Source organism: Peromyscus californicus, unplaced genomic scaffold, assembly GCF_007827085.1.
Source record: "Peromyscus californicus insignis strain IS unplaced genomic scaffold, ASM782708v3 Scaffold_9__1_contigs__length_137607984, whole genome shotgun sequence".
Lineage (NCBI taxonomy): Eukaryota > Metazoa > Chordata > Mammalia > Rodentia > Cricetidae > Peromyscus > Peromyscus californicus.
Genome location: NW_026294617.1, coordinates 33673916 through 33687632, shown reverse-complemented (window position 1 = coordinate 33687632; position 13717 = coordinate 33673916). Strand labels below are relative to the sequence as shown.

The following is a 13717-nucleotide window of genomic DNA, read 5'->3' as shown; positions in this document are numbered from 1 at the left end:
GCAGGACACACCGCACTGAACTCACATTCGCTTCTTCTCATAGCACGAAGGTGTTGCTACACTTCTGCCATTAAGAAATATGTTGTAATCCTCCTACGGGTAGAGTTGAGCTTCTCTCTAGCAATTATTTCTGCTTCTTTAAGGATGAGTATCTATCCATTTTTTCCAGAAGATGGAGAAACCCACAACATGCGATGAGGTTAAATAGAAAAATAATCCAACAAAGTACAGTTTGGTAGTTGAAATGAAATGAAAGGCCAAAGGAAAACCACACACACACACACACACACACACACACACACACACACACACACACACACTCAGGGTATTTACAAATCTAAAAAAAAACCCTTCCTCTAGGCAAAATAAACCAAATGCAATGCTTTCATGCCCACCTGCTTCTCTCCACTCGGCTTTTTGTGGTTCAGCAACAGCTCCACGGCTCCAACCACCTCTTTTCTGATAGCATGAAGCAGCGCATCGCCAACGTAGACGTTGAAACTTAGCAGGAGTTCAATCAGCTCCAGGTTCTCGTTTTCAATGGCGATCAGAAGAGCAGTCCTTCCAAGGGGGTCGATGCAGTTAATGTTGATTTTAAAGTAAATCTCAGCTTCCTCCAGAGATTTCTTGACACTTGCATAGTCCCCCTTCTCCACTGCGTTCAAGTAGGCCTTTTCTGACGGTGAGAGTTCAGATTCTGCTCTGACAATCCTTAGCGGGATGCGGTCTCTGTAGGGGGCGTTGACATTTCTTTTGTAATAGAACTGAGCCATGCTTCAGGCCATGCTAGTCCATCATCTCTGGAAGCACACACAGAAAGCAGATTGTGAGTATCAGCATGCCTCCAGGGCAGCACACATGCCATCAGACAAGGAATCATTATTGACAAAGATAGTATCCCTATTGATGAGTAAAAGGTGCTTCTCCTTAGGTAAGGGACATAGATATTTACTCAGCTGCCTAGAAAGCAGAAGTTAAATTTTCTTTTTAAACATTTTCATTATGTGTATGTATGTGCGCACCTGTGAGAGTGTATGTGCACCACACACATACGGGTGTTCACAGGGGACAGAAGAGGGCACTGGATTCTCTGGAACTGGAATTAAGAACTGTTATGAGCTGCCATGTGGGTGCTGGGAACTGAACCCAGGTCCTCTGCAAGAGCAGCCAGTGCTCTTAACCACTGAGCCATCTCTCCAGCCCCAACACTATCTAATCTAAAAATAGAAAGTTATCTTAAAAATTTAAAGTAACGGGGTTGGGGATTTAGCTCAGTGGTAGAGCGCTTACCTAGCAAGCACAAGGCCCTGGGTTCGGTCCTCAGCTCCGGGGGGGGGGGGGGGGGGGGGGGGGGGGGGAATTTAAAGTAACATCAGTTGGAGACGCTGAGAAGTTATTCGCAAATATATATTTACATACACATGTATATTTGTGTCTATGTGCATGTATATGCATTTGTATGCCTGTACCTATACACATACATACATACATACAAAGTACTTTAAAAATTAGAAGTCATGCCTTTAGGGTTCCATTAGGAACGTCCAAATGTACCATTCACTACGAATTTTGCTGATCATGAAGCTGCTGCTATGGTTGTAGAGCAGAAAAGTCAGAAAAAAAATCTTCTCATTTGTCATGTAGTCAGTTCTTAACATTAATTAATAAGTATTCATGTCAAAGTTAGTGTGAAGTCCTGGAACCACTGTTAATGAAATAACATTGGTTCTAGTGAATGTAACTTTATCTTTTTCTGTTTGTAAGTGAATTCAGTGAGGGGGAAAGAACGAGACTGATGACATTAATTACCAAGATGAGACTGTGCCACTCAACACGGAAACAAAGACAAAACAAGGAAAGAACACACTAGAAAAATGTAGTTCCCAATTCTGCCACCTCTGTGAGATGACTGTCCATGCAGTGTAGGGATAGGTTCATTCAAACATTTGTTTTTATTTGGAAGTCACAGTAAAGACATAGCTCAAGATGACAAAGTGAATTTAAAATAGTCATAAGTGAAAACAGCCCCCAGAAGCAGCATCGTGTCAGCATGAACCCGGTGGTGTGAAGCTGCAGTAAAACGAATTGTATTTTACATATAAATTATTTTTTGTTGTTTTGTTTTTGTTTTTTTGAGATAAGGTTTCTCTGTGTAGCCCTGGCTGTTCTGGATCTCACTCTGTAGATCAGGTTGGCCTCAAACTCACAGAGATTCACCTGCCTCTGCTCCCGATTGCTAGGATTAAAGGCATGAGTCACCACCGCCCTGCTTACATATAAATTCTTTACTGAAGTTTTCTGCATCTGATACCTGTTATTTTATTCTCTGAAACATATGTTTATGTATATAGTATGAAATTAAAATAAGTAGGTCATTTAAACCATTTGCATATTCCTATTAATTGGTCTGAGTAAATTAACCTGATTTGAAGAGTGATTTAACTGTAGATTAAACAGACTTTGCACTAATAAATATGATCATATTTTTAGAGATTTTTAAAAATTTTTAGTCCTACATATATGTGTGTGTCTATGTGTAGTTATGTGCACAAGAGTAAAGGTACACACAGAGGTCAAAAGAGGGCACACACTCTTTGTGTGACATCCAACATAGGTGCTAGGAAGTGAACTCGGGTCCTCTGGAAGAGCAGGAAGTAATCACTGCTGAGCCATCTCTCCAGCCCCAAATATGAGCACATTTAACAGTTTTCAGCTAGAGAAACTGAGTTGTTTGCATATAGCTTCATTCTATTGGTGATTTCAATCATCACATAATTAAGTTTCAACCTTTGGCTCAAGATTATTCATCGTGAGTTCTCTAATATCTAGGCAGAGGATAATACCTAAGACCATTGTTTCATAACCTGGAGCTGTTTAGTATGTTAGAACTGACATTTTCATCGGGTATCTTCAAAGACTATGTAAGACACAAGTATGTCACATTTATTAATATTACACATACAAATTAGTTAAGTAAATAATTTAATTATTCTGAGGATGTTTTGACTCCTTATGAAATTAGAGAGGAATCATTTCTATTACATGTAGAGAGCCGTGTATGGCCGCGCCGCAAAGATGGCGCCGGCATCCCGCTTCCGCCTTCCCGATGGCAGGTGCTCCTTATTTGGCTAAGGCTAGGATCTGGCTTGCTTCCGCGCACCTGGACCTAATCTGGCTTGCTTGCATATGTCTGACCCTATCGGCATTGTCCACGTGGCACTATGAGGTTGATTGCCCAGTGGCTATAAAGGGCGTGGGCTGGCTTTCCCCAGGGGGAGGAGGAGAAGAAGAAGATGGCTTTCCCTGGGGTCAGAAGATTGTCTCAAGGTTCCTGAATAAACTGCTTGGAGAAGAGCCTGGTGTTGCGTCTTCCTTGCTGGTCGAGGCGGACACGACAATTACATAAGGGCAAGGAGGCTTCAATATTCTTCTAGAATATTGAAAACATCTACAAATCAAAGTTTTTATGATTCTATCTCTCATTTTAAGGATGTGATCTTGAAATCCCATTTCTGCTCTGGTGTCACTATTAAAATCTTTGTCTTTAAAGGAGAGGGTGAACTATTTCCTCAGGGCCTCTTTCACATCCTGAAGTTAGTATCCAAAAAACCTGGGATCAATGCCACAGACTCCACAAGCTAATTCTGCCTGGACCACAGCCTACATGTTTCCTGCTGGTGACATCAGCATTTCTGTTCTATTCTCATGGTATACAAACTTCTGTTGTCTCATTTTTCCTTACACACAATACTTAGGAAAATATGCTTTTTTTCTGTATGTTCTTACCAAATCATATATTTTTGCTAAGAAAGTAAACATGGGTAAAATTAAACTACAAGTAAATTACATACACGTATGTCATATGAAAAATCTATATAAATAGGAATTCATCAAGATTGGGAACAGGTCAAAAGAATGAGGAATAATTTCATTCCATTTCTTTTTAAAAATACTACTAATAAAAAACAGGGAATTGCATTTTACTTCTCACTTACAAAGTACAAATAAGATGCCAGTGTACAGAACGTTAGGTATTGGAGAATTGGGAGCAGGGAGGCAGAAGAAGAGAAATTAGCTTTAATTAAAATTTGTTTCATTAAATCCAGTTAAGTTCCACAAACAGAACTCGTTCAAGTGCATTTTAAAGTGATACTATCCTGAGAGAAAAATGCTGGTATTTCATAGGTGATGAGTGTAAGATATCTAAGAAAACCTGTTTGGATGTCCATAGTAGGAGGAAATCAACACCGAACAAAAAACAAGTAAGAAGATAAGAATCACTGGGCAGTGGTGGCACATGATTTAATCCCAGCACTTGGGAGGTAGAATCAGGCGTATCTTAATGAGTTCGAAGTTAGGCTGGTCTACAAAGCAAGTTCAAAAAAAATAAAGATTCAAACTGAGTACCTAGAAAATTCTTTTACCTTTCAAGCTCTTGGATTTAGAAAAGTATATATAATAACTTCCATGAAGAGTGCTGGGCATCTTTGAAATACAATTAAAGTTCATATACTCTAGATAAAGTCCAAATATTTAAGAAGGGATATTGAAACATACACACTGAAGTGAGGCAGGGCTCTGCTGCTAAAACCTTAAAGAACAAGGATGATGTATGTTTGCAGTACTGAAAGTTGGCCTTATTGTTGCTGGAGATGTATTGTGGGGAAGCAGGAGCAGGGAAGGGAGCAGATAAGGCTGATGGGCTCCTGGGAAAACACACTTATCAGCAACTGCAGACCTGCCACTCAACGATGGGAAGTCTGTGAAAGAACAGGGCACTGAGAGCAGAAAATACCTTGACCAAAAATGATGATAAATGCCTGGTGTACTCAAGATGAGTTGTCTGCAGCAAAATAAAGTTCTCCCCCTCAAAAATTACAGAACTTCGAGATCCTCTTTGTTTTTTATGTCTCTTTATAAATGAAACAATTCTTCATCATGTCAGCTTTCAAAGAAGTAGTTAACAGATGAGGATTAACAGGTTAAAAACTTAAATCTTGCAATATGACTTTTGACAGAAACTAAAATTAATTTTTCTTAAGTAAGTTAAGAGATTTAAGGACAAAAGAGAGAGAGTTGTGATTTGACATCAATATGAAAAAAATTTACAACCATAATTGAACAGCATAAATATGCACAAGGAAACAAATTCTAGATATTCATGGCTCTGAATACATGTTCCCTGGAGGATCTGCATCATTCTGCAGTGGAATGAACAGTAATGTGAGTTTCAAATAATTCTAAGGAAATGCATAGATATCTCTACTTTTAATAAGTGTGGCAAAGGGCAACATGAATATTCACCATTTAGATACATGTTTACATATGTGATCCAATGTTGTAAAGAGAAAGTGAGCCTTGAGTCCATGGGAACGCACTACTACACATACTTAGGAATTTGTTATGAAATAGCAACAGCAATAAAAAAAAAACCACTTTACTAACTAAAATATTATGACACCCCAGGATTTTAAAGAGAGAAAAAAGATTATACTTATTTTTAAATTTAAAGACTCTTAGGATTTAATAGGGACCAAACTTGAAGCCAAAAATTGAATGCAATTTTATTACATGCACAGAGAAACAGTTGGAGATGATGGCTATTTGCACTGGCTTTTTAACCTAGGGATGTCTTTCAGAAATCTATGTAACAAAGGTTAGATGTCTACCCTGAGAGTTAAAACACATGCATCAATTTCCTTTTATCCTCAAGTTACTAAGATGCTCTCTCTTGTCTTATTCCAGCAATAAATCCTGCTGTTTCCACCCATTTTCATGTTCCCAAATCTTTACCTCACCTCACTCTGCAGCACTGCATTCTGGAACATGCTTCTCTAATGCTCCATCTTCTTCATCAGCATGACCTCTCCCACTGGGCCCTCCACTATATGTATAATGTTTATATGTGGATATTGCCATGGCTATTCTTCCCTCTATCAATCCCCTGTCCATTATTTTCTGTGCCTGAGATGCCCAGTGGGAAGAACTGAACTCATGGAGAGCAGATCGTATTTGGGGTACTAATGGCCAACACTTTCATAATTATTACAAAGGTCGCTCATATTAAAATAAGACCCAAGAGGATAAGAATCCACACACAGTGTACGTAAGCACAACTCTCAGTAACAGAGGAGTTAAAAGGAAAAGCAGGTCCCTGTAAGAACTACAGCCACCTACCTGCTCGAGGAGGCGTAGCCATGTCAATAATAATTAGCTCTTTGTCCAGAGAAACACCGCCAGGAAACAAAGACTACAGAACAGTAAGTAATCAGCGCTTCATTGCTCACACAAGTAATTCTTGCGTATCTGTGTATCTGAGATGGAATTCTCCTCATCCATGCAAACAGCTGCTCTGCTAAATAACTATTTACTTTTCAAAACTCTTTTCAATATTTTCATCTTGTTAAATACTCAACCCTACACCATTATGTCACAAATTTCCCAATCTCCATCACTGCCTGCCCTGGGTAGTTATTTTTTTATCGATTTGACATTGGAGTTATCTGAGAGGAGGGAACCACAATTGAGAAAATACCTCCATAAGACTGGTCTGTAGGTGAGTCTGTGCGGCATTTTCTTGATTGATGAGGGAGGATCCAGATCATTGTGGGTGGTGCCACCCCAGGGAAGGTGGTCCCGGTTTGTGTAAGAAAGCAGGTTGAGCAGTTTTTATTAAACTATTGAAATGTGGAAAGATAAAATTTTTCTCATGCATATGGAGATTGGTCAACTTTTCCACTCAAAGACCAGAGAAAAGAAGCCCATTTCAGGGGAAGGGTGGGTGAGGAAAGGTAAGATACTGTCCTGTTATTTAAATAGTTGGGATATTTTTGTATAATTTAACCATGGATACAGCCATAATGGTAAGAAGATGATGTCTGCTGTGAGCTTGCATCTTCTATATACGACAGGGAAGCTGCATCCATGAAATCATAACAATATGGTCACCTAAACAAGACCTGCACAGTGACAACACCAGCTGACCTACCAATGTGGATGGGGGAAATTTCACAAATCCCCACCCCTAGATGAAGAGCTACAGACAATCCATGGCTTCTGAGAAAGGGAGACTCAGTCTTCTCCAGGGACGAGTGTTTGATAGGTTATTCAATCCCAAATAGTAAACCCTAAACGCATACTAACAGCATTAAATGGGCTCCGTGGGCTGTAGTGTGAGTGTGGTGTGTGTATGTGTGTGTGTGTGTGTGTGTGTGTGTGTGTGTGTGTGTGTGTGTGTGTGAGTGTGTGTGTGTGTGTGTGTGTAATTATAAGAGTTATGAATCTGAGACAGTGTGGGGGGGACACAGGAGGAGCTGGAGGGGCATGTAAATGATATCAATATAGTACTCATGTATGAAATTCTCAAAAATTAAAGAAAAAGAAAAGCACTTGAATGTAATGTTCAATAAATATTTGCTGAAGGAGTGAAATATAATTGACCATCTGTATATAAAGATTTGTACATTAGACAATGATAGTACAGAGCGAATGAGAGCAGACTTGCATTCCTAGAGGTTATGGTTCTTGGGACGAATGCACAGAAATGCTAAGCACAGCCATTATAAATTTAGGCATGGGCTTTAATGGAAACAATTGGTGAGATGAAGTGGGAAAATTTGGCACAAAGACAGAGACAGAGAGCTATGTTAGGTGAGGCAGATGGGTATAGCCTATGTGAAGAGGAGAGATAGCAAACCTAAGCTGTGTAAGTAAACTATAGACAACCTTTATTTACATTGAAGGGAAACTGAGGCAGGAGGAACCTCATGCATTCTAAGAAATGGCTGAGGGGCAGATGAGACTGTGGCCTAGACAGTCGCCAGAGGATCAGCAAGATGTGGGAACTCCTTCCAAACCTAATAAAAAGCTGCCAAAAGTCTCTGAATGGAGGAATGACATCATTCAACTTCTGATTTTGAAAGTCGTTCAGCCCACTGATTGATCAGGAACTGTGCATGAATGGAGGGAGTGGAGACCACGTGCCATGCCCCTACTGGGTGCCACTATGGGTCCACAGGAATGTGTAAACATGAACTGCTATAATGCAGAGTGCAGAGCTCACAGACTCAAAGAAAGTACAACAGTCTCAGAAATTTAGATGTCTGCCTCTAGTCTATGACCTTATTGATATTTTATCAGCTATGTATGAATATTTTAATCAACTTTACCTAAACTTTTGCTTCCTACCCTCGATTAGTTCTCATAATTTTGTAAAATTTGAAAATTTCCAGGATTGTATCTATAGTTTTAAAGCAAAATGTGCATGATTATCTACTTTTAGTAATAATTTTAGTGCTCTAGAAACTAATTCATAGCCTAACAAGCAACCACTTGCTAGTAATATCAGTAAGGGTTTCCTTACTTATAGTGACAAAGTATAAATAACCTTAAGAAAACATAGTGAGAAGAAATGCAGGTGGTAACACATTCTGTAAGTACAAGATCAGTCAAAGACACAAAAAATAACTTCTTCCAGGGACGACTTATTCGATGATGTGGTATAATCAAAATGAATCACCACACTCAGATCCTGTGGGCAATAGCTGATCCCTAGTTTCTGGTGTGTGTGTGTGTGTGTGTGTGTGTGTGTGTGTGTGTGTGTGTGTGTGTGTGTGTGGTGTGTATCTCATGATGACTCTTTTGTCCAAAGTAGAAAAAAATAAATCCTTATAGTAAGGAAAGAGTAACATAAAATGCCTGCATTTGGATGCACACACATAACTTGTATAAATATATACTTCTGTAAAAGAGCAGCACTTGGGACATTTGGGAGACACCTGGAGAAGTGAGATGAAGACACCATGTGGCTTAACTGTTACTGGTAACAGAGGTGGTGTGCATCTGAGTTAAAGACTGACACGGAGAGAGGAAACATCAGCCTGGCGATGTAAACATAATAATGAGGTTGAAATAACTAGTCAGCAGTATGGGGAATTGTTAATCTGTAGCTGCATTGAAAATTTGTTCTAAATTGTCTTGAAGTTAGATGCTGGAAGGAACAAAGTATAGGATATAGGCAAACAGCAGCCTTTCCTTGTTGATATGACAGGGCATTCCACAGAAAAGCAAGAGAAAAAAATGAGAGACTCATGAAAGGTATACATCCCACTTAAAAATTCTTAGTACTATATTAAAATATAACACATAAAGTTAAAATTTAAAATTAAGGAATTATTTAAAACAAATTTAACAGACAACTTTTACTCAATAGAAAAGAAAAAGTCACCAACTCAAATAGTAAAATTAATAGCTCCCTTAGAGAAAAGGCAATGCAAACAGAAAATGTTATTTAAAAAGTCTTTCAACTTCACTGATCTCCACTCTGAGAAGTTTATCAATAAGATAAAATACAGTGCACATGGAAATATTCTCAGATTATAGACAAAAGAACACCCAGTGCCAGGAAGAATGCGGTAGACACATTCTCTAGTAAACTCTGGCAGGGCTGGCCACTGAAAAAGAAATAGAAATTGGTCTTTTGAAAGGTTCAAGTTGTTTACCAAGAATACTTTTCTTCCACGAATCTGCTCTAGAGTTACATTTTGCAAGGCAGGCAGTGGATGCACTAAAATAAATGGGAATGTTATTTACTGTTGGAAGAAAAACAGAGGCTCAGAAGTACTAAATCACCAGCTCGTCGAGCCGCGTATTGAATACAGATTTAATGAAACGTCTTCACATGGGTCTGGAGAAATGCCCAGTTGGGAAGAATGTGTGTTGCTCTTGCAGAGTTAGATTATGAGCACCCACATCTAGCGGCTCATAACTGCCAGTCTCAAGAGAACTGATGCTCTCTTCTGAGGGCACCTACACTCCTGTGCATATACCACATGAAGACACATGACCATGCACACAATTAAACATAAAAATAAATATTGGAAAAGTATCTTCAGATATTAAAACAATGTATATTGTATATTTCCACTGTTGCAGGAGAAGAATTCTACCATGATGAATGGTAATTTTGGATCAAATTTTAAATACATCTGTGAAAACAGAAAAGCCTATATTAAGAAGGCTGTAACTACATTAGTAATTAAGAATGGTTACTTATTTGTGATATTGTGTAATTAGTGATATTGGTTTTCATATTTAAATATTATAATGAGAATACAATAAATTTCAGTAAACACTTTTAAGCCACAAAAGTCTGCTTTGTTAAATGAAATCCTCATCTATGCTTAATATTTGGCAGCACTCTTGTGTTGAAACGGTATTTGACTTGCTTTTCATGTTAAAAGCTACAAACCAGACAAATGCATCACAATTGTAAAGCCAAACATTCTTTCCCACAAAACTTGGGGATGCAGCAAAAGATGAGGCAAAGAAAAATGCTGCCTCCCTTAAAAAGAAAGCCTATCGGAATAGTAGCTGTCTGTCCTACCAAAACATTTAAAGCATTAAAGAAAGCACAAAACAAACCAGGCAGTGGTGGTGCACATCCTTAATCATAGCACTTGGGAGGCAAGGCAGGTGGATCTCTGTGAGTTCAAGGACAGCCAGGGCTGTTACAGCAAGAAACCCTGTCTCAAAAAACAAACCAAATAAACAAACATAAAAAAACATAAGACATTAATGAAAAATTAGAAGACCTACTAAATGATGTTTACCAAGCTCTGAAAGACGATAACTGTCAATCCAGACTATGATACTCAGCAAAATTATCTATTAAAATTGAAGTAGAAATAAAATTTTCCCAATGTTATTAACAGCAATAGAAACCTCAGTAAGTACACAAACACCTGCTCCTGGAAACTAAACAATACACCACTGAATGATAACTGGGTTTAAGAAGAAATCAGGAAGGAAATTAAACATTCACAGAGCTAAATGAAAATCAAAACACAACATACCCAGATCGATGAGGCACAATGAAGGCAGTCCTAACAGGAAAGTTTACAGCAATATTGTTTACATCAAAATTTTTTAAATTTTGTTTTATTTCTGGGAGGGAGGTTGCAGGGGCCGAGGGTGGATTCAAGGGGACAGGAAATGGGTGGGATCAGAAGGTATGATGTGAAAGACACAAAGAAGCAATAAAAATGAAAGTTAAAAAAAATGAGAGATTGAAATACATAATCAGAATCAGTTCTGGAATTAATGGGATAGAAATGAAAAATTCAAAGAATCCATGACCTGAGAAGTTGGTTCTTCGAAAGATTAATATGATTAACAAACTTTTACCCAAATTATAAAAGAAAGAAAGAATACTCAACCCAATGAAATAGGAATGAAAATGAGAGTTGACCACAGCAAACAGTGAAATTCAGAAAATCTTATGAATACATTTTTCAAAACTTCTATTTAGCTAACCTGAAAAATCTAAAAGAGGCCAGCCTGGGCTACAGAGTGAGTTCCAGGAAAGGCGCAAAGCTACACAGAGAAACCCTGTCTCGAAAAACCAAAAAAAAAAAAAAAAATCAATTAATTTCTAGATGCCTAAAATATACCAAAATAAAACCAAGATAAATTAATAATTTATACCAATCTAGAATCAGTAATGAGACTGATGTTGTACTAACAAGTTTCCCAACCCTAAAAAGCCCAGGACCAGATGGATTCACTGGAGAATTATACCAAAACTTCAAAGAACCCACAATAATGCTATTTAAATTATTCTAAAAAAAAATTATAAAGGCTTCCAGCTATTCTCACGAAGTCAGTATTACCCTGTCACCAAACCAGATAAAGACACAACAGCAAAAAAGAAATTATGCATTGACCTCCCTGATGAATAAAGGTACAAAAATAAAATGTAGACAAACCAAATTCAAGATCATATCAAAAAGATGATTCATCATGACCAAATTGTCTTCATTCTAGAGATGTGGGGATGATTCAGTAAATCAATAAAAGTTACCCGTCACATAAACTGACTCAAAGACAGAAATTACAGAATGATCTCATATGATGCAAAACCAAAAACAAATCCTTTGATGAAATCCATGGAGTGATGAGGGATGGAGGAACATAACCCAACACAGGAAAGCTGTGCTTCACGGCTACATATGACAAACCTACAACCAACATCATGCTAAGAGGAGAAAAACTCAGTGTTCCTACTAAAACTGGGAACAAGTCAAGAGTGTCCACTCTATCTACTCCTAATCAACATAGTATTGAGTAGCCAAAGCAATGACAAGAGATGGAAATAAAACATACACAAATGGGAAAAGAAGTGAAAATGTCTGTAGATCATGTGATTCTACATATAAAAGACACTAAGGACTCCACCAAAAATCTCTTAGAGCTAATAAATACTTTCAGCAAAGTTTGGATACAAAATTAATACGTACAAACCAGTAGTCTTCCTATGTGCCAATGATAAACAAACAGAAAAAGAAATCAGAGAAACAATTCCATTTACTATAGACACTCATTCACACACACACATACACTCTCACACACACAAATCTGGGAGTGAACTAATCAAGGAAGTGAAGGCCCTCTACAATGCAAACTTTAAGACATGGAAGAAATAAACTGAGGAGACACCACAGATAGAACTTCCATGCTCATGGATTAGAAGAATCAATAATGTGAAGCAATAAAACTATTCAATGCAACCTTTCTTCCCAGACAGAAAAACAATCCAATAATTAAGATGAAACACAAACTTCCAAGGGCAGTCAAATCAATCTTGCAAAACAAACAAACAAACAAACAAACAAAACACACACACACACACACACACACACACACACACACACACACACACACACGCACGCACTGTAGAAAGTATCACTATACCTGAATTACAATTCTACCTCAGAACTATCATAATCAAAACAGCATAGTACTGGCACAAGAACAGACATGTGGATTAATGAAACAGAGTACAGAACCCAGATATATTCCATTCAATTGCAGCAACCTCAGCTTTGACAAGGGTACCAAAAATACACATTGGAGAAAAGACAACATCTTCAACAAATGGTGCAGGGAAACCTGGATTTCAAAGTACAGAAAAATGAAAGTAGATCCTCATCTCCCACCTTACACAAAACTCAACTCCAAATGGATCAAGGGCCTCAACATGGAGCCTGATGCCCTGAAACTTCTAGAGGGAAAATTGTGGAGTAAATTTCATCTTATAGGCACAGGTGAGGACATTCTGAAAGAGACTTCTCAGGAAATAAAGTCAATAGTCCACAAACGAGACCTCATGAAACTAAAGCTTCAGTACAACAAAGGACACCATCAATGGCGTGAAGATGCAGTCCATAGAGTGGGGAAAACCTTTTCCAGCTATACATCTGGATTGATTATATGTAGAGGATTAATATCTATAACATACAAAGAACTCAGAAAACTACTCCCCCACACACACACACAACACACATGCACAAATTAAAAACTAGGGGAGAGCAGGTGGTGATTGAGGTTCAGAGTGTCAGCCCACCAGGAGTCAACCCCTTGGTGGATAATTCTCCCCCATTAGGCAAGCTCCAACCCCCACCCCAAGACTAAAGACCCAAGAATGTCTTTTGCTTCCACTGTGCCTTTGCATTTTGCTGTTGATATCTTTCTCTCATATCTGGCATGGTTGAATTGGGTGTGGAGAAATTCCCCACTGCATGTAATGTAATGTGTTTGTCTCATGGAAACCTCCTAATGTACTGGGCATTTTTACCTGTGAATTATTATGAAGATGACTTCCTCCCTAAGCTGCACCATCTAAATATAAACAGAGCCTTGATGAATAAAAGTAAATACA

The 13717-nt window shown here is 38.3% G+C and overlaps 1 protein-coding gene across 3 annotated transcripts in view; it reads right to left on the bottom strand.

Annotated features, from left to right (window-relative positions):
• The window catches only part of Trpc4 (transient receptor potential cation channel subfamily C member 4), a 178327-nt gene that overhangs the window by 132416 nt on the left and 32194 nt on the right, over positions 1-13717 (bottom strand). For all 3 annotated transcript variants that reach the window (XM_052731055.1, XM_052731056.1, XM_052731054.1), the window contains exon 2: positions 396-800. In XM_052731055.1, coding sequence (XP_052587015.1) covers positions 396-773 — 378 coding nt within the window. In that variant the 5' untranslated portion in view covers positions 774-800. The remainder of the gene's footprint in view (positions 1-395; positions 801-13717) is intronic.